Here is a 22825-nt window from a genome sequence, read left to right on the forward strand (position 1 = left end):
CTCGAAGTCTTTCCCGACTCCTTTTGACTCACACCACCGATCAAACATGTTTTCTTTCACTCTGGCAAACTCCACATGGGTCTCACTCTCCCTCTTCCTGGCATTCCTGAATTTTTGCCTGTAAGCTTCCGGAACCAACTCATAGGCCTTGAGGATGTGCTTCTTCAGTACCTCATAATCTGCACATTGGTCCATTGGTAGCGCCGAATAAATTTCCTGAGCTTTCCCCACCAGCACACTTTGCACGAGTATGGTCCAGGCCTCCTCCGGCCAGTTTAATTGTCGAGCCACTTTCTCCAAGTGTGGAAAAAATTTCGCGACTTCTTTTTCACTGAACGGTGGAACCAGCCTCACATGTCTGCCCACATCCCAGGTTTTCTGGTTAGGTGTCGACCCCGTCAGCAAGGGTGGTGCCTCTCCCCGTTCTCTCCTTAACTCCAGCTCCTTGAATTTGAATTCTTGCTGAAGCTCCATGTCACGTTCCTTTAATTCCCTTTCCGCTTTTCTCTCCTCTGCTTTTCTCCCTTCTAACCTTTCCTGGAGTTCTCGTTCCACTCTCCTTTCCTCTGCTTGTTTCTCTTCTCTCCTCGCTTCTGCTTTCCTTTCTTCTTCTGCTAACCTTTCCTGGAGTTCTCGTTCCACTCTCCTTTCCTCTGCTTGTTTCTCTTCTCTCCTCGCTTCTGCTTTCCTTTCTTCTTCTGCTCTTTCCTTTTCTGCTTTCCTTTCTTCTTCTTTTAACCTTTCCTGGAGTTCTCGTTCCACTCTCCTTTCCTCTGCTTGCTTCTCTTCTCTCCTCTCTTCTGCTTTCCTTTCTTCTTCTTTAATCCGTTCCTGGCTCCGTAACTGCAACTCCAGTTTCCGGAGCTCAACGTCTTCTGGTTCTTCGGGTAGCCACTCCCAGGCTAACTCGTCCCATTTTCCTAATCCCACCATAGATTGTATCACCGTGGCCTGCAACTCTGCCTTCCTCAAATTAGTTCGGACCTCCAAGTTAAAATGTTTGGCCAATTTCAAGAGGTCCGACTTTAGCAACGCTCGGAACTGTGCCTCACTCGGTGTTACCCCAAAGTTCTGTGCCACAAACGCCATGGTGCCTATCGTTAACACCTGTTAACCTTCACCCAAGACTTTCCCCAATTTCTCAAAAAAAATTTTACCAATTAATAATTAATTAATAAATTTTAATTAATAAAAAATATTATTATTTTATTATTTTATACAATTTTAAATCCCGGACGTAGACCCAATTGCGAAACCGCAAATCGTAATTTGGACGAGCCCCCAATTCTGGTTACGTGGTCCCCTCGGTGAATACCTGGTCTCAGTGACCCCCGGACCGTGAGAGGTACTTCGCCAGAAAGCTGTATTATATATGCGCTTTCGCCACGCAAGCCATATGAATTTCACCCAAGAGACAACTGACGTTCAAGGATATATTTCAAGGGTAATGATACCAAACAATTTCAATGACACAACCATCAACAATATTTCAATGACACAACCACGGAGATTTTCCCCGAGCAATCAACAATACATACTCCTCACCAATTCCCAATTCCCAATCAATTCCCTATGATTAAGATGGCCATCTTATACATGTGTGTCCCGGTGAGTACTCACGAAACCCTTTTGGTCTCGGTCCCGCACAATGTCTCTGGGCCCCTCTTGACCAAGAGGATAGTCACCGTCACCGCACTCGGGCGGTTGAACGAACCCCGGGCGGACGTGCTCCAACGTGCCGTCTCGTACCGGGGACAGCTGTTGCAGCGCGCCTCCTTGCCAAGCAACGGGGCAAAACCAAAACGCGGTTTGCAACGCGAGCGAGGCTCAACGTGCGACCCGTACGCGTCCTTGTAGACGGGGCGAACCCGGCGCGGTTTGCAACGCGCGCGCGGCCCAACGTACGACCGCTTGGTTCCGTGCACGAACTCACGGGGACTTCACGTGTCAACAGGTAGTTACGCGTCCAGGTAACTCCTCTCTCGCCAAACGGTTTTCGGAACGCCGCTGTTTTCCTCGCAGCGCAAGGTCGATTCCACCTCCTGTCGTCGCGGGGCGAGGAAAAAGAATCCCCGTCCTTTTTCTCTCCTCGTCTTTTCTTCTTCCGTTTCCGGCCACTTCCGTTTCCGGCCACTGGTTCCGAAGGGCTCCTGACCCTCCAATCACAACAACCCTTAATATACTACACACGGATAAGCAAAGACCTGAATGGTAATCCACATACATTCACATAAATATGTAACACTATCTGGAAGCGAACAATGTAATAAAACCATCAAAATTCGACTTTTCTAAATTTCGTGACCTTGTGATCTTGACCTTGGAGCGAAAATGAAAAATCGAGCTCCGTGGGGCTAGACACATGACATTGGCCTAACCAAATACCGAAATCCCTGTCAGATTCCACCAACTCCCTCGGAGAAGCTGTAGCTTGAACTTGATTACCCCCTAGAAAGACATCTTTTTCGGGCGTCGCTCCGCCCACAATGGGCGCAATACGCCCACTCTAGGCAGGACACAACTAGATCATGATATCAACCTCCCACCCAAGTTTCATCAAGATCGGATGATATCATCGGGTAGTTATGCTGCGGACAGACACAGACAGACACACAGACAGACACACACCCATGACGAATATAGTGGTCACTCTGTTTGATAACTCGTGAACCAAAAATACAATAAAATGAAAACTAATACAAAAAATGATTGTAAAAGCAGCACTGATGTAGAATAAAAATAAAAGGAACACCATCAAGAAAAAACAATTTCACAGTAATTTGACGATTCACACCGCATCAAAGTTCAAAGTTTAGCAAACACTACAATTTGTTCATTATCCGGATGAGGCATGCCATTGGGCTATTCATTAATCTTGTGGTTCTGCATTTCAACTCGGTTAGTTGATTTGAGTTTCGTAGCAAATAGCCACTGTGAGATCTGTCTGCAGGTAAAAGGTGGTGAAGTTTGGAATGTGTAAGCAATCTCGCGAAAGAACAGCAGAGTTGCTCACGTCTCTTCTCAAGTGACTCCAGAACACAATCGTGTAAAGCATCCAAGTAACTACGGTAGTTAGGGCCAAGAACAAGTCGACAAGCCCTTTTCTGAACAAATTCAATCACTTAACACTGCTGCTTTGTGATTGCGCTCGACCACACAGGAGCCCTGTATTCCAATATGGGACGAACAAAAGATGTAAAAATGGTTACAAGATCATTGCTTGGGAAGGGAATGGTATTTTAACTTCCGAATCATGTGTAAACGACTGTTAGCTCTTTTAACAACGGAACCGACATGTGCATCCCATTTCAAATCTGCCTGGATGAAGATACCCAGCAATTTAATGATATTACAATTTTGAATCACAACATCATTCAATGACAGGTTGGAAGGGGGTGGTTTGTTTCGAGCGAAACAGATGTCAACAATCGCACACCTTTTGGGCTAAAGACACATTCCGTTCTCTACAGACAAGTTATGAAGTTGTTCAAGACCAGCTGGCATACCAGATTCAGTTTGAGTGTTGCGCTTTTCAATAAATGCAAGATCATCAACATATTTGAAACAATGAATGGCAAGTGGCAATTTTGTTGTGGCCAGCACAGTTGATCATGGCAAGAAATACAACAGGTCCCAGCTTTGTTCCTGGGGAACTCCAGCGTTAATGCGTGTCCACTCAGAAATCTTGTCAGTCAGTGTACTTAACACCACTGTTCACGATTTGAAATAAAGTCGCGATGTGCGGAATTCACTGTTCCCTCCTTTTCATTTGCTTGACAGTTGACCATTAGGAACCTATGTCGGTTGTTGGAATAAAGTCATCAAAAGATTATTCATGCATGTATCAACTGATGTTATGGATGGGCTGACAGAATGGCCGAGAGGAACGCACACTCGCTTCTACGCTGTCTAGCCTGGGTTTGAATCCCGACCCGGCTATAAAGTGTTTAATTAGCTATAAATCCCGACCCAGTGTTTCACAGGCAGGGCAATTCATCAATGTGTGTACTGTCCCTCAGATGGACGTTAAACTGGGTGTTCCGTTTGCCAATATTTGTTGGTGGATGTTAAAGATCATGTGGTGTCCTTCACGGCGGGTAGGTGAGCTACAGGCGGCACTCTGATCAATTTCCAAATTCCTGCACCAACCAGCAGAGGGCACCAGCAGAGGGATTAGCTCTGAGTGAAAACATTCCAAGGATGTATAAATGCAGCTAGTAACCCAAATACGATCTCCAATTACAATCCAATTACAAACAAAATATTTACGTTTATGGGGGGGGGGGGGGGGTAGTTTAAAGAATACCGTCTGAGAGGTAGAACTGTATAGGAAGTAGCATGGACCGCGTGATGTCGGAGCATTTCGATGTATTAAGTAGGGAGACTGTAGCTTAAGGTTGTTTAATTGTGCATCATGTGAGGGATGGTGCCGTGCTAATTAGCTATAGGGTTTAAGGCTAGTTTTCTCCAGTGCGTGCCTTCCCTCTGTAATTTTCCCTTACGGTTTTTTTGCACAATACTTTAAATTACAATTACTGCCGAAAAAGCCAAGAACGAGCCAGTCGGACTAAGCCCGCCCCAATGGACCTAATAAAGTGGGGGCACCGCCCAGAAGGGGCGGACAATCAGTGGGTGGTTGGGAAGACTGGAAGGCCACGCCCCGAGGGACGTGAATTGCTCTGGCAGTGTGAATAAGAAGAGCGCGCTTGGGCAAGAAGCTAGCCATCTTGGTGCTGATTTGATCTGGTGCATGCTTTTGGAGAGCGAGGAGCTCTTGGCTACATTGGCGGCATTCAAAAGAGGGTTTCGACTGCTGGGCTCTTGGTGGGCTGAAGGTTGCGCTGTCTGTCCCAAGGACAAAGAGGTGGAGCAAACAAGAGGGCCGTCTTCACCACTAGCCAGGTCTTTTCGTCGGCCGTCGCCATCTTGTGTGCTCCGGCACGGGAAACATTGGACTCGAACACCATCACCCCTCTTACTCAGAAAGACCATTTGGGACACAGATAAGGGTATCCACAAAATCCACAACCCGCTCCCTCTGTTTATATATTTTGTTTGTCTGGTTGATTTGTTTGTGAAGTAAATGTCAGCTCTTTCACGAGCCTCGATTCAGTATACCAAAAAAAAAAAAAAAGGGAATATTTTATTTTCATTTTATTTTCCCCTGTGTGTGTTGTGTGAATCAGTGTGTGGAGACGTCTCAAAATAGGATTTAGTTTTACTTCAACCTTTATTTCCGTCCATGATTTATTTTCATTAAACCGTTTGTTACATTTTACTGTCGTGTCTATTTGTGGTTTCGGAATAAACCCGTGTGTTCCGTTCAGTTAACATCTCGCATCCCTTCATTCCCGCGCGCACCAAAAATAACCGTCATCTTCGGAGGTCCCCTCGGAGTTAAAGCTGGTTTGGCTATCCATCCCTGGTGATCTTAATTACCGGGTGACGCGACAGTATTCAGTATTTTTAAAGAACAGATTAGTGTAATCGTTTGTAGTTCTTTAAAGGACACAGCAAATTGAAATAAGACCACAAAGGTAATTTGATGATTGCACCAAGGCAATACTACAGGTGAGATTAAATATTTAATGTCTGACGTATCACGTGTGTCATCTATCTGTACATGATATCTGTGACGGCATGTTCATCTAAATTCTAATTATTGGTTTCTAACAGTGGCTCTCAAAGTAAGCTGCTCCAAAATTTGGAGGGCTTGCTCAACAAAGTCTCTCCGAAGTCTTACTATGCCTTTCCGAAAAGACCGACTGGACAACCCTCCCATCTACTTTCTCAACAATCATCTCCAAAAATTTCTGTCTTTCAAGCTTTTGGGTCTCACTATCTGCCATTATCTTTCCTGGGAAAACCACATTTACAAGCTGACCTCCAAAGCCAGTCGACGACTGGGCATCCTCTGTCGTGCGATGTCCTTCCTTGGCACACCTGAGCTCGTCACCACATACAAGGCTTTCATCCGCAGCTCAATGGAATACTGTTATCCGCTCTGGACCGGTCCTGCTTCACACTGTTGAAACCAAAGCTTTAAGAATCATTGGAATCTCCCGCGATGAAGCTAACTCTAAGGGCCTTTCACTCACTCACCGCAAGCAGGCAGGTGGTCTTTCTGTCTTCGACCGACTCCTCTCTGGCCTAGCTCCCCCAGCTCTGTCTGTGCTCTGTCCCCGAAATATTCCTACAGGTCACACAAGATCTGCCAGCAACCCTCTGATGGTGAAATTGCCAAAATCAAGACTCTCTGCTCACCTTCACTCTTTCATTCCTCTTTATTCCCACCTCTGGAACAAACTCCCTCACTCCCTTCAATCCCACTCCTCCCTCAAGGTCTTTAAAACAGCTGTTCACCACCATCTCTTATCTTCCCCCATCCAAAACCTTGATCTTTTCTACCCCCACTAATTCACCCCAGATCCACTTTTTTGAAATTCCAATTTCTTTCCTGGAAGTCCTTGCAGTGTCCATATGTTTTATACCTCTCCCACCTCCCCCCAAGCCCTCCCCCTGCCACAGATCTCTCGATGTCCCTGCTCTCAAATGTTGTGTTTGTGTCCTTCCCCCTCTCTCTCCCCATATTGTCTACCGCTCCCCTTATTCTATGTTTTATGTGTCGGTTTGACTTTTTGTGCGATTAATGTTAGCTCTTTCACGAGCTTCGATCTTGTATAAAAAACAAGCGTTACGCCTAGGTCTCCCGTCGGTGAAGTGATGTGAGTTGACAAAGTGGAAGACGCAGAAAACATGCTATGATATGATATTTCGCTCACAAGGTTCAGACATACATGGAGGCGGCCATCTTGGATTTTGACGTGGCGACCAAATTTTAAATAGCGTTCTTCCTTATGCCTAGATACACCCACACACCAGATTAGAAGTTGGTACTTCGCTTATTTTTCAAGATATTCCACTCAAGGTTCAGACATACATGGCGGCGGCCATCTTGGATTTTGACGTGGCGACACAATTTTCAATAGCGTTCTTCCTTGTGCCTAGATACACCCAAACACCAGATTAGAAGTTGGTACTTTGCTTATTTTCCAAGATATTTCACTCACAAGGTTCAGACATATATATGGTGGCGGCCATCTTGGAGTTTGACGTGGCGACCCAATTTACAATAGCGGTCTTCCTTATGCCGAGATACACCCACTCACCAAATTAGAAGTTGGTACTTCGCTTATTTTTCAAGATATTAATCTCACAAGGTTCAGACATACATGGCGGCGGCCATCTTGGAATTTGACGTGGCGACCCAATTTTAAACAGCCTTCTTGCTTGTGCCTAGATACACCCACACACCAGATTAGAAGTTGGTAGTTCGCTTATTTTTCAAGATATTTCGCTCACAAGGTTCAGACATATATATGGTGGCGGCCATCTTGGATGTTGACCTGGCGACCCAATTTCCAATAGCGTTCTTCCTTATGCCGAGATACACCCACACACCAAATTAGAAGTTGGTACTTCGCTTATTTTTCAAGATATTCATCTCACAAGGTTCAGACATACATGGCATCAGACATACATGGCGGCGGCCATCTTTTGGATTTTGACGTGGCGACCCAATTTTCAATAGCGTTCTTCCTTAACAGCCGAAACCCGTGGAACATCCACGGAAGGGAGGATGTGGTGTATGGATAGAGTGTACCATTATGGATGGCATAGGGGATTTGCTTGTCCGAGTAAGAGTTAGAAAGAAAGATGAGAATGAAGAGTGCGTATATGAGTGCGTATACATAGAAATTATGGTAAACCCACCTGATGAGGTTAGCGTACACCGCGATCGACGACACCGGCACAAATGCATGCTCAGGATTGTCCACTCAGTGGACGGCTTGCTGTCGCCTTCGACTGTCCAATCAGCGGACGGCTTGCTTCGCCTTCACCCAGCAGACGCCAATAAGATGGCGTCGTATCGGCAGTTAATCGGATGCTTTTGGGCCCCAACGTCGGCTAATTCAGATTTTTCGAGTATGGCTGTATGTGATAAACAAAGAGATCGTAAATTTCGTAGATCGTAAATCCATTAGTGCCGTGGGCATCGGGTCACTGGGTGCGGCGTAAAAGGAATAACAAAGTCAAGTCCTTAAGCTATTATATAGATGCCTAGATACACCCATACGCCAAATTAGAAGTTGGTACTTCGCTTATTTTTCAAGATATTCATCTCATAAGGTTCAGACATACATGGCATCAGACATACATGGCGGCGGCCATCTTGGATTTTGACGTGGGTTGCACCCACACACCAAATTCGAATGCGGTCCTTCGCTTTCGCACGCACGCATGCACGCATGCACACACGCACGCCCGCACGCAAACACGCACGCACACACACATGCACGGACGGACGGACACACGGACGGAGGGGAAAACCATAGTCCCCCTTTCGCTCCGCTGTGCGACGGGGGACAAAAAAAAAAACATTGCTCACCTCTACTGCAATTGCCTCTACTACAAATGCACACCCACACCGTCCCTTCGCGCCATGCACAAGATCCCTTTTGCCCTCCCTTTCTCACCATACTTGGCCCCATCCACAGCTGCTATAGCTTCTTCCAAGCACTTTCTTGTTGGGTTTCCAGATCGACTGTATTCATAACCCTAAAGGAAGAAGAGGAATAAAGTGTATAAAGGTGAGGAGGGTGAGGAATGGCCCCAAGGCACAGCAGTGCTGATGCACCCCTGTACACATTACTATCAATAGTAGAAATTCAAACAGCATTATGTTGCTCATCAGGGGCGGACTGAGTAGTCGGGGCATTCGGGCACCGATGGAGTGCCCGGACCATCAAGGGTCCCATGCTCAAAATGTTTTTTAAAATGTTTACTTTTTCAGAAATGGGAGAGGAAGGGGATTTTAGAACGTATTTAAAAATAGTATATTAATTGAGGGTCGAAAGTCGATTTCGATCGATTCCTGAAAAAAAAAAATGAAGCAAACTCATTTGTTGCTGTTAAACATTTCACCTGCTTTAAACAAACAACATTTACCGCTGTTAACGCTACAGTTTCAAACTTTACAGAAAATGCTTATTAACCATAAATCTCCATTACAAAACACTGGGTTTGTATCCTCTTTGTCCCAAAACATTATTAACCATCTTCACACTTATTTTTTGCGAATATAATAATAACCACCTTTAGAGGCCATTTTTCCCCGCAAAGCGGGGGTTGGCCTTTTTCGGGAACCGTGGTTGTTGTTGTTTTTCGGTCCCCTTTTTGAAGCAATGTTTTACGGCCGGATGCCCTTCCTGACGCCAACCCTTTTTGCCGCCTTTAACGACAAACAGGGAATTACCAGTGAACTGGTACTCAATTAGCCGACCTCGGAAGGATGACAGGCTGAGTCAACCCCCCCTGGCGTTAATTCAGCGATCGACCGGGATTCGAACCCAGGATCCTAGGTATCCTAAGCTAACACCCTAGCCGCTAGCCCAACACCAGGGCTGCAGAGAAATAGTGTTCAATAGACGAGGGCGCGAATCGACTTGGTCGATCCAAATGTGCCGCTATCGCCTCTATTTTAGATCATACGCTTATCCATTCCACCAGACATTAAATTAAACTTTACTTTTTTGTAAAGTATATTAACTTTATCTATTTATGGAGGTTTTTTGGAGGGTCAACTTTTCAATGCCCCCTAATTATTTGATTTTCAAATAACTTATGGGTAGTTCTGTTCCTCTTCACCAGGCAATCTGGAGCAGCATCCCACTCTACAGAAAATAAGCAACATGTAATCTTCCTGGAACATGTCTTTTATAGTGCAAGATATACCCATATTTTCTCAATACATACCGACACCGGACGGACAGAAAACGCGGACGGACAGAAAAATGCTGTTCCAGACGGCGTTGCCCCACGGGCGACGCCGCAAAATTGAGTGATTGGAATGAGCTCTCAATTTAAGTTTACAGCTATCATTTTAATGCAAATACAAACAAAAGTTATTCAAAAATAAAACTAATATTCACATTCAAAAGGGTTGAGAGCAATGGCATGAGGTTGAGACAAACATTATTGGCTGGATCACGTGCCCATGCAAGATCACGTGACGTCCCATTGCCTTGGATCACGTGACCCGCCGTGAGCAGATCGAAGTTGCACCGGCCGATCTTTTTTACCCTCGCCAGAGGAGAGGATATTGCATTTGGATCCAGGTGTCTGTCTCTTTGTTTGTCCACACAGACCGTAAATATGTTTATTAATTTAATTAGACCCTCTATAACCCTAAGACACTTTCAGACCGTTTACAACACGAAATCCCTTTAGACGCTTTACAACCCTGAGACCCAATAAGATCATTAAGACCCCTAAAATCCCCTAGAGCCTTTAGAACTTGAAGACCCTTTAAGACCTCACACACCCTTTAAGACATCCAAGATTCTTTGGAACCCGAACACCCTTAAAAACCCAAAAGAACCAAGAACCCAGAAAGACCTTGAAGACACAGAAGACCAAAAATATCAGAAAGTCCCAAAAGGCCACAAAAGACACCAATGTCCCAAAGGACCCAAAACACCCCAAGAATCCAAAAGATCCTGATGAACAAAAAGACCCTGGCGAGCCAAAAGACCACAAAGACCCAAAACTACATATATATATCTATCTATAATTCCAGTAATCTCTGTGTGTATGTTTGTATGTATGTATGTTTGTATGTTTGTCTGTGACCGCTGTTTCTCGACAACTACCGGTCCGATATACTTTAAACTTGCCAGGTATATTGCTGGGGACCCGAGGATGTGCCTTTTCAAGGTTTCATATTAATCGGAGAAGTAGTTACCGAGCTATGTCCAAAAAACGATTCAACCAATCAGAGAGCAGCGAGCTATCACGTGTGCCGAACGTGGCGAACAGACTCTGCCTCGGACGGCACATTTGAGAGCGTATTCATTTATTTCACGTTGGAAAACTATGTTGCCGTTAAACTATGTTTTAAAACTAATTAAAACTAATTTGCGATTCATCGTAACTGCGATTTGCGACCTTCCGGACAGTCAAATGAGGACGTCACTTCCGGACTTACGGATAGTCATAGTGACGCTGAACGTGGCGAGCAGACGCTGCCTCGGACGGCACATTTGAGAGCGTATTCATTTATTTGACGTTGCAATCTGTGTTGATTGTTGTAAGGTACGATCGATTGTAGTACATACATATTTATATTTTGTACATATTCATTACGGGCACGTCACGGGTACGGGTACGGTACGGGTACGGTTCCGGGTACGGTACGGTTACGGGTACGCCACGTACGGGCACGTCCTAGTAATAATAATAAATACCTGTTCCTCCTTCACTTTGGTTTTCCTTCACATCCGATCGCTTTAGTGATTTCCCAATTGAGTTCCTGTGGTGCGATTTCGGCCAAAGCTCCGCAATCGGGTTTAGTCCCTTGATAAACGGCTCGAACCGCGGGCTGCTAAAACCGCTCGGCAAAATACCATCTTGTCCGTGGTTTCAAGCGGAGTTACCCACCTGCCTTGTGGAGGGATTGGCGGGGGTGTACGGGAATCCCTTGACCAATCGCCTCGGCCAATCCCACCCCACAAGGGAGCGGGGTAGCTTCAGGATCGGAGACGGCCAGTGCAAATAGAAGGGGCATTAACCCCCCCCCCTTGCTAAGGGGAGCACCGTCAACGTTTCCGCAACAATTGGTGTCGAGGAGTTGGGATTTGGACCCGAACCAAATTTTTAACATCTAAAAAATTTTGGTCAAAAATTACGAGTGGCCAAAATTTTATTTAAAAATCCAAATTAAAATCGTGCCATGGATAATCAAGGTGACCGGATGCCGGTAGGGGAGCTAGAAGAGGGGGTAGAGTCGACCCAGGACCCCAGGGAAGAAGTGGGAATAATGGAGGAGGAGCGCAATACGCATTGGGTAGCGGAGATTTCAGGTGCACAAGATGGCGGCGCCTCGCACATGTCGACGAGGGCCACGCCCGCTGCGCAAGTAAGGGTGGTGGACATGCAATCATTTATGGCTGCAATGGAGGCCTTTATGGCCGAGGAGAGGGACAAATCAAGGGCAGAGATGAGGGCCGATAATGAGCAATCGAGAATTGAGATGGGAAACCAAATTGAAGGGATTAAAAGCAGAATGAGGGACGAAGCGAGGGGTACCGGTGAGCGATTGAGAGACGGGTTAAGTAATATGGGAAATCGAATCGGGGGGCTAGGAAGCAAATTGGAGCGAATCGGTAAAGTTGGGGACAGAATGGGTGACCGCATACAAAAATGTGGGGAGAGCGCACCAAAATGTGGGGAGACCATGGGGCGCATGTTGAGCAGGAGGGGCACATCGGTGCACGACGAGGTAAAGCGGGTTGAGAAGCGCTGGTTGAGCGAGGCGGAGCAAAGCGCGGTTAAAATGACGGGTATAGAGATCGCGACCCGGGGTATGGAAAAGCCGGCGACCGCCGAGGTAGGAGAGAAAATTTTATTCGGACCAGCGGTCGTCGAAGAGAAAGAAATTAACGATTTAATTATAGTGGAAACCAAAATTGAAAAGACGACGGAGGTAGCCCAGGAGTCGGAGAAAGTGATGGATAATGTGCAAAGTCCGTGTTCACATCCTGATGCCGTACTTGCTAATCCTTATAAAGATTTGCAGGTGCGTGTGGAGCGAAGAAGACGAACCTCAAAGGTGAGACGGGCTGTGTATGGTGCGAAAAGGTTTTTCGGCAGAGTGGTTGGCGTGAAAAGAATTGTCGCACGATTGGGGTCGACATGGCACCTGGGCGTTTGTGGGAGGTCCGTGGTGCGTGGTGTGAGAGAAAATGGCACGCGTGTGAGGAAAAAGTGTGCGTCGGAGAGTGAGTGTATTACAAAGTGTGGGAGTGATACCGAGTGCGAGAGCGAATGCACGTCGGAGGGTATATGTGAAGCAGAGTGTACGGAGTGTGACACGGAGAGTGAGTTGGTGGTGGAGCGGGTGCGAGGATGCACGCTTGGGATGGACGGCGAGAGTGTGCGAGAACGCACACCTGAGTTGGTTGTGGCGCGGGTGCGGGAGAGCCCATTGAAGCGTGTGAGTGGGTAGATGCAAGAGTGCACGCCCATGGTGGTTACAGAAGATGTAACAGGAGAGTGTACGCAAGAAGGTGCGCGAGAGGTGTGGTGTGTAACAGGGAGTAGGGTGGTGGAATTGACGAAGTGCATTGGATGTATGAGCAACAAACGGAACGAGTGGTGTGAGCATGTCCGGGAGGCATCGATGTTGACCGGGGCAGCGTTTAGGTCGACGGATAGCCGAAGCGAGCACTCGGTGCGCGGTGCGCTTTGTTGGATGCGAGGCTCGGCGCGGATCGGTGCTGCGTCGCTCCTCTTCGGAGCGTCATACACGATTCGGGCCTGGCCCCGCCCCGCACGGTCGAGTCCGGGCCTTGCCGGGCAAGGCGACCGGTCCAGTTCAAGGGCAGGTAGGAGGGACCGGAGCGGTGCCCCCTTGTGGTTGCGGCGTTCCGGCCTGGCGAGATTGAGCCATCGGGCCGGAGACCGCAAGGTTCCGCGCCGAGATGGTGCGTGGAATCTCGGCCCGAGCATGCCGCCTCCCCTGAACCGAATGCCGGACGGACTCAACCTGCAGGCGACCAAACCACCCGAATTCATAACTCGGCTTTGCGAAGCCGAGTTTTAATGATGACATGACGCACCGAGGCTCAGATATAGCGGACTGTGATGATAATAGAGTTTCGATTCGAAATTGGTGATTGGCAAAAAAAAATTGATGGGAAAAAATTTTATTGGCAAATTTTGGATTGGCAAGAATTGGAATTTGATGGGCAAAATTGATAATCGGAGACGCCCGAGGTGGAGGGATGGCAAATCCACCATCCCTCACATACCCCGGGCACATGAGCACTAGTTATGGGGTTATGGCAGTGTAAGCTCGCCAAGGGAGGGTTTGGATAATTGTATAGGGATCTAGAAAAATGACAATAGGTAACGGTAGAGGTAAGTAGTGACATTGTACAGGTAGTCGGGGACGTAGAGAGGTTAGAATGGTTGTTCATGACGTGGTATGTGCAGGGGTAGCTTCAGGATTGGAGACGGCCAGTGTAAATAGAAGGGGGATTAACCCCCCCCCACCCCCCCCACCCCCATTGCTAAGGGGAGCGCCGTCCCCGTTTCCGTAACAATATATATATATATATATATATATATATATATATATATATTGTTACGCAACCGTGATTAACACCACAGTTACGGATGGCCGATTTGCGAGACTTTAACTCCCGAGGCGAAAACTCAATGGCGGATTCAAGCTCAACACAAAGTTAAACGCGCGGAATGGCGGACACAGCAAAGCTCCGCCCGCCGCCTTATCTACTAAAATGAAACACCCAGGAAAACTGCGTTCAGATATATACAGAAAATAATATAAGGATTTATTATTTATAAGTAAAGACAGTGAAAAAGCCCGCGCCGGTAATCTATCTATAATTCCAGTAATCTCTGTCTGTCTGTCTGTACGTTTGTTTGTCTGTGACCGCTGTTTCTCGACAACCACGGGTCCGATATACTTTTCACTTGCCAGGTATATTGCTGGGGACCCGAGGATGTGCCTTTTCAAGGTTTCATATTAATCGGACAATTACTTACCGAGCTATGTCCAAAAAACGATTCAACCAATCAGAGAGCAGCGAACGATCGCGTGTGCCGAACGTGGCGGGCACACTCTGCCTCGGATGGCACATTTGAGAGCGTATTCATTTATTTCACGTTTGCAAACTATGTTGGCGTTAAACTATGTTTTACAACTAATAAAAACGAATTTGCGATTCATTCGCTTTCCTGCGCGTTTGTGCACGCGATGGCGATTTCTTTACCAAACTCCGGAAGCCGTTCGCTTTGGACCAAACCATTGCATGTAAATAGAGGGGGGGGATTGTCACCACTCGCAAGCCGTTCGCTTTGGACCAAACCATTTCATGTAAATAGAGGGGGGGGATATAATTTTAGATATAGATATAGTACGGGCATGCCCTAGTACTAATAAATCGAATAAGCCTAAATTGGGATCCCAGACACAACAGATATCAAACACGATACGAGGGAGGTGAATACGAAAATAACACGTCTTTTTGGTTTATGCACAGTGTATTCGCGGGTACGGCCTTATCTCGTCCTTGTCGTCTTGGTGACCGCCGTCCAACACCCGGCTCCTTTCGGCCCCGATGTACCCACGAGGCCTCGCTCCAAGTTCCACAAGCCCCGATCGCACACCACGAGGTCCCTCGCTCCAAGTTCCACAAGGCCTCGCTCCAAGCACCACGCACCCGACGCAGGCCAGCGGCTCCACACGAGGTCGATCTCCACAAGGTCCGTGCACCAAAGGTTCAACGTAAGCTGCACAAAGCAAGCGAACTCCACTTGACTCGACTCTCTTTTGGGAGTGCTGGCAGCCAAGTGCCAACTGTTCGGTGCCAACTGCCAACTCCGACGAACTGCTCCGAAATGCTCACGAACTGTTGCGAACTGCCGTGTGCTCTGTGTGCACGAAATGGCGTCCGACCGTCGCTAATATTGGTGGCCGATGACGTCACATTGGCGCACTCCTCAGCCAATAAAAAGCCTCCCAACTCGCCGGCTCGCCCAGGTCACGCCCTCTGCAGCATCACTCCAACTCTCCCGTCCCCGACCCCGCGGTCCTTGTGTTATAACACGTGCTAGGCGAGGTTCGTAGGCCTTGGAGGTGTAAATGGTGGCGGCCAATTGTGGCGGTGTTTTTGGCCTGGTTTCCTATCCACTTGTTCCGAAGTCATTGTCAGGGAAAGGAATTATTTAATGTTGCGCTAAGGACCTAACTAATGTTTATGTGGTTTGCAGTGCCATAATGGACAAAGGTTTGACTACTAGGTGAGACTCACAGGGGCGTTACCTTTAATCCCTCACTATTTAACACTCGAACCTCCAGGTAGGTCCACAATCATACATCTTCCCCCGACAAACGCCTAAACATCAAGAACTTATTACATGTAGAGTCCCTGTCACGACAGCCGAATACCTACCTATTCAGATCTACCTAGCTCTAGATGTTGCTCTACCAAATTCATAACACAGCCCCCCCCCCTGGAACCGTAGCTCCTGCAAGGTTCACCGCAGGCTCTACCATTCCAGCCTTAACACTTACTGTCACACACTTAATTAACCTATGAAATAAATCAGGAAGGGCTGTGGGAAGTGAGTCGGACTACCTACCTACACTTCCTTAACATGCTGAACCCCTTAACCATCATGCAAGTATGTACATTTTCTTCGTTGTTCCTGTGGAGGGAGGAAACAAACAACACACAACACTAACTTAACCACAAAACTTAACCATCTTTCCAAACTCAAAACTCTAACCTTTGTACATACCCCGGTCTACAGACCGCGTCCCCCGGTGGATGCCACAAGACACAACCTTACCTGCGGGGCCATCCCCAATGCATCCCCCTAAATTTCCACGGGCCCTGTCCAGATGTTACAGGTGAGTGACACAGCTCGGTGGATTTCGCCCACATTCATGCAACACAGACCCCTTAACCACTCATTCTCATTCCATAGGTCATCAAGGCATTTCAAAAATCAACAAAGCACTTATTTCAATACACCCCCTGCAGGACCATGGCATTGATGTCATTCACGTGTGTGTGCATTCCTCAACTAGGCAGCGGGGAGGTACCGCACAAAAAGATGGTGGGGGCGCATCAGGCTGTGGTGCCCGCAGTCCCAAAAACAAGTCAACCGACTTACAAGTTCATTGCCCCCCCCCCCTTTTACCTCTTGGCCCCGTGACAGCCCAACAGCCCCTTTCCGCCGTTACCTCGCCGGTGAGGGTCTCCACACACACCAGGCTCCTTTGCCTCCTGCTTTCGCGCAGCAACACGGGTCACCGGGGGACTTCCTCACCCCGCGGCGCCCAACCAGACCCTCCACCGACGAGCTCCAATTTCCAGTTACCACCGGCTGCCAGGGGTAATTGCCGCAGAGGGGGGCCCGCGGGCATCGCTCCTCAGAGCTTGCTCTGTACCTGCGGACACACACACCTTCCCCACCCACAAGACCCCAAAACACACTTCCTCCCCCGCTGCCATTCAATTCTCCACACAACTCAGCACAATTCAGTACAATTCTTGGTGTAAAAGGTGTTACAAGGCTTGCCATGGCCTGCCACATGTGAAATCCCCCAGTTCACATTTAAACCATCACACATTTCCAAAAGCACATTTCCAAAAGCACAAGTATCGCCCCTCATTATCTCCAATAATCATCACTCACTCTCCAGGTTCCACTCTCACGACCACATCAAAACACCTAACCACAATACAAAAACATACACCACCCACAAGACACTGTGGCTCCCATTCCATCCCCTCACCGGCCATGTCATCACTCTCACCCGCCTCCCAAGTCCAAATTACATGTCCCCAATTTCCCAAAGCAAATCCTGAAGCCTGGGACAGTACTCCTCAAAACACTCACCTCAAGTGCAGGTAGTTTCAGGTTGGTCAGGTCCAAAGTGCAATCCACCCATACAATTCCCAAAATTTCACATTGGGCCTACCAAATACTTCCAAATTTCTCTTTTGTCCCCACTACACTGGCAGGTATGTGGATCCGCATCCAACGGTGATCATCGCTACACAACTACCTATGGCCACGACAGCTCTGCACCTCTACCGTGCAAGGGTCACCGGGACAAGGTGAGCAGTCAAAACGCCAACATGGCCCATGAGTGTCCATAAGGGTGCGACCCACCATCCATCCTTCGGCCCCCCTGCGAGGAACACAGCTGCAGCAGCCCCAGCTGGCCAATGTGGTGAGCACTTGCTGCCACAACACACACTACCGCACACACAACCTCGGCCCTGGGGGGCACGGTCGCAGTGCGTGGCATCCCTACAGCCACGTCCCCTGCACCTCCCCATCATCCCCCAGTCCGACTACAGAACTGCAGCCCCCCAGTGCTCACCCACACTTGACCACACCAAGGTCCAGTCAACAGCCATGCTCCACCAGGAGACCCACCCAGAAGACATGGTCCACACACCTCGGACACGCACAGCACCACGTTGACCCTCAGGCTACACAACTACATCCCCATCATCCCGCGTCCCAAATATCAGCACAGTTGCCCCCGCAACCAGTTGAAAGCTGTGTCTTGCTACCCTATTAATTTCATCACAGCCTCCAACACTTTGGTCTACACACCTGGATCAATAATGGCGTCACTGTACAGTGTCCACCATGGCATTTCAAAATCCACCCTTAAATTTCCATCTAACCCACAGATTACCCATGCCAACCATTTGTCACATTTCACTAACCTCACCAAAGAAGGATGCTTTGCCATACACATGCCAGCCGAGCATGGCCCATATGCTCGGCTCGTTACACATCTCCCGATTCACATCCCCATGGCTCTCTTCCCAACCCGAGAGTCCATAAATCATAACGGAGCATCTGTGGAAGGTCACTCACACCATCACGTTCCACAGATGCCCCAATGGTTGTCCGGCAGGCTATCTCCATCCCTGTCCATTCGGTTTGACCCGCGTCCATAGACCAACATGGCATGGCAGGTCATCACATGCCAGTTGTCCCAAAGTCTCAGGGAGAGGGTGTCAGGTCGCATGCCCGGGTGATCACTACATCAGGCCCAAGCTGGCCATCTGCGGTGCCACCACCAAAGCGCGACCCACAACACCTCCCCCCAGTGGTCCTCAATAAATGCCAACCCAGGCTTGAGAAACCACCTCGGACCCCTCTGGAGGTCTTAACCCCCACCAGGGTCCGGTGACCCTGCCGGCCCGAGCCACCAGCTCGGACGGCGCCCCGACGGACAAGGGACGCCACACTCAACCAGACCTCCCGTGGGACCCAGGTCGTACCTCGACACCCAAGGCTGGACCCCACGTCCAAATCTCCCCATCACAGCCCCCCAGCTGGCCGGCATACCCAAATTTTGAAAGAGGCAACTTTTGCCCGAGGCCATCACCCATGACCTCTCCATGTCCAAATCCCGCAGCCCGGGGACCAATTCCCACCATGGCTGCTCCAAATCAATTTCCCATTGTAATTTTATTTTAAATTTTATTTTACAAATTTTCATTCCCACTGCCAAACCGCAGCTGCAGGGAACAACCTCTACCACCGGTTGTTCTGCCCCTCCCTGCAGTTGATCCAAATTCCCTACAGGGACCAAATCTCCAGAAGCTCTATCTCCCGATCCTCCAAGATCCAAATCCAGCCCGGAGCCAACACACTCCCCCAACTGGTTGTCCAATTTTGGAGCCTCTGTTTCCAAATAGCAGTGTACAGTGAGCGTCCCCTCGGTCATTCCAACCACCTCCTCGGACCAACTCACCTCATCACCCAGGCTCCTTTGGGCCTGAACAAGCTCTACCTCCATGGGACTGTTACAGGTCTCCAGCCGCTGGATCAAATCATCATCATCATCATTACAAATCATTCCTGGCCCCGCCAGGCTTTGATCAATATCCCCAATAAATACCTGGTCCGGCTCCATTGCACGGACCCCCAAAAACTCTACCCCCTCTTGCTCCGCACCACCGCCCTGGTGCTGCACAATTCCAAATTCATCCCCCGGTTGGGGTGTTGTGACATCCACACGGTCCCGATAAACAACCAGGCCAGAATGTGGGAAACATTCCCCTTTCAATCCATTAATTTGGTCACTCAGATCCTTCAGTCCTTCCCTCCATTCCTTCCCCTGCGACTCCATTTTATTTTCCATCCCTTCAATTTGTTCCTCCAATCGATCACTCATTCCCTTCATTCCTTCCCTACATTCCTTCCCCTGGGACTCCATTTTTCTTTCCATTCCTCCCATCTCCTTACTCATTTTATTTTCCAGCCCGTCAATTTTATCATTTATTCCCCGACTGGCTCGCTCACTGTTGTTTTCCATTCCTTCAATTTTTCGAAGCAATTGACCCAACATCTGGTCGGTTGTCGGGGCCGTTCCTACTGCTCCCGACTCCCCGGTGGGGGAGGGGGATAAGTTGGTGCTCGGGACGGGGGAGGTTCCAAGGCTCACCTCGACATCTAATTCCCCTATTTCCGGCTCACTCCCGACGCTGACGGAGGCCTCGCTGCGTACTTCCATCTCATCAATTTCCGACATCCGCTTTCCGGAAGATTGTTTCCCGCGCGTGTATTTATTTTAATAATTCCTGAAACAATTTAAATTTGACGAAGACGCGATATCGCGCTCCGTTTGCCCGATTGATTATTAAATTTCTCCGCCTCGACTATAAAAATCTTGCGTTCGAACGTCGGGCGCAATGTACGCCCGACCGTGTCGATGTCTCGCCGCGGACAAAAAAAATTTGTCCGACGGGTTCAAATCCTACACTCCTGACACCACTTGTTACGCAACCGTGATTAACACCACAGTTATGGATGGCCGATTTGCGAGACTTTAACTCCCGAGGCGAAAACTCAATGGCGGATTCAAGCTCAACACAAAGTTAAACGCGCGGAATGGCGGACACAGCAAAGCTCCGCCCGCCACCTTATCTACTAAAATGAAACACCCAGGAAAACTGCGTTCAGATATATACAGAAAATAATATAAGGATTTATTATTTATAAGTAAAGACAGTGAAAAAGCCCGCGCCGGTAATACTAATAAATCGAATAAGCCTAAATTGGGATCCCAGACACAACAGATATCAAACACGATACGAGGGAGGTGAATACGAAAATAACACGTCTTTTTGGTTTATGCACAGTGTATTCGCGGGTACGGCCTTATCTCGTCCTTGTCGTCTTGGTGACCGCCGTCCAACACCCGGCTCCTTTCGGCCCCGATGTACCCACGAGGCCTCGCTCCAAGTTCCACAAGCCCCGATCGCACACCACGAGGTCCCTCGCTCCAAGTTCCACAAGGCCTCGCTCCAAGCACCACGCGTCCGACGCAGGCCAGCGGCTCCACACGAGGTCGATCTCCACAAGGTCCGTGCACCAAAGGTTCAATGTAAGCTGCACAAAGCAAGCGAACTCCACTTGACTCGACTCTCTTTTGCGAGTGCTGGCAGCCAAGTGCCAACTGTTCGGTGCCAACTGCCAACTCCGACGAACTGCTCCGAAATGCTCACGAACTGTTGCGAACTGCCGTGTGCTCTGTGTGCACGAAATGGCGTCCGACCGTCGCTAATATTGGTGGCCGATGACGTCACATTGGCGCACTCCTCAGCCAATAAAAAGCCTCCCAACTCGCCGGCTCGCCCAGGTCACGCCCTTTGCAGCATCACTCCAACTCTCCCGTCCCCGACCCCGCGGTCCTTGTGTTATAACACGTGCTAGGCGAGGTTCGTAGGCCTTGGAGGTGTAAATGGTGGCGGCCAATTGTGGCGGTGTTTTTGGCCTGGTTTCCTATCCACTTGTTCCGAAGTCATTGTCAGGGAAAGGAATTATTTAATGTTGCGCTAAGGACCTAACTAATGTTTATGTGGTTTGCAGTGCCATAATGGACAAAGGTTTGACTACTAGGTGAGACTCACAGGGGCGTTACCTTTAATCCCTCACTATTTAACACTCGAACCTCCAGGTAGGTCCACAATCATACATCTTCCCCCGACAAACGCCTAAACATCAAGAACTTATTACATGTAGAGTCCCTGTCACGACAGCCGAATACCTACCTATTCAGATCTACCTAGCTCTAGATGTTGCTCTACCAAATTCATAACAATATACAGTGGTACCTCGGCTTACGAGTGCCCCAACGTACGAGTTTTTCGGGATACGAGCCGTCGCTCGGGCGGTTTGTTGCTTTGGGATACGAGCCGAGATCCGATGTACGAGCTCAAAAAATTTATTTTTTTGAATTTTCCGGTTGTGGCTTCCGGTTCCGGTCACGTGGTTATCTTGCCGTGAAAGCATCTCTGCTTGGATATAAAACACGCAATCGTCGAAATACATTAGCGAGGAATCTCCTTGCTCCAGCCGGTGACGTCATCGGCGGGGATCCCCGCCTCCAAAGTGGCTGGTCACGTGACCGCCAAAGCGTGTCGCGCGTGCGGGTATAATGAGCTACACCTGTGGATCACGTGACCACGGAAGCACGCCTCGCTTGAGAGGCATGGCTTTCGGTTTGCGTTTTGCTTTAAAAGGCGCGATAAATGGGCTTTTGAGTGTTAGCGGTTCATGGCGTTGACGGTTCATGACGGTTCATGGTCAAAAACCCATTACATCAATTTTACCAGGCACTGTACAGTAAGTACAGTGGACACCAAATGCACGGTGGAAGGCTAGAAGTAGAAGATCGTCCAAGACAAGTGAGAATAAGCCATACTTTGGAGATGACGTCATTCGCTGGTCCGATAACCAAAGATGTGGTATAAAAAACCAGGTGAGCTAACAATGCAGCAATGAAGGAATTCGGCCAAGGCACCGGCACATAACGACCTACCTACATCGAAAGACTCAATGCCAATGGTGACAGAAGCCAAGACGGCCGGCTTAAACACCGCCGAAAGACCACGGTGTACCAACTTACGATGCAGAACATCTTGCACTTAATATGATGACAACAGGTGCCATCCTCTGACGTACCATTACAGGTACAGGTACAGTACACGTGAGCACAGAGCAAAAGTTCACTGAAACCGAGATTAAGAAAAAAGAAAAAACACCTCGTGGTCCGTGCTCGATATCCGAGTTTCAATCTTTTCAAACACATGATGCTCTCGGTCACGGTATCTCCTGCGAGCTGCTTCTCCTTCAACCACACAAACAACAACTTCTCCATATCTTCATGGATAGAGGTCCAGTTTATTTCTTT

At 48.5% G+C, this 22825-nt stretch overlaps 1 protein-coding gene across 2 annotated transcripts in view; it reads right to left on the minus strand.

Moving 5' to 3' along the window:
• The window catches only part of CTH (cystathionine gamma-lyase), a 79987-nt gene that overhangs the window by 40613 nt on the left and 16549 nt on the right, over positions 1–22825 (minus strand). The window contains exon 2 of one of the 2 annotated variants that reach the window (XM_068110733.2): positions 8538–8619. In XM_068110733.2, the coding sequence (XP_067966834.1) occupies positions 8538–8619 (82 nt within the window). Of the gene's footprint in view, positions 1–7773; positions 7993–8537; positions 8620–22825 lie in introns of those variants that run through there. The other variant, XM_068110742.2, reaches the window with a different exon arrangement.

This window comes from Myxine glutinosa, chromosome 1 (assembly GCF_964187855.1).
Source record: "Myxine glutinosa chromosome 1, kmMyxGlut1.1, whole genome shotgun sequence".
Taxonomy (NCBI): domain Eukaryota; kingdom Metazoa; phylum Chordata; class Myxini; order Myxiniformes; family Myxinidae; genus Myxine; species Myxine glutinosa.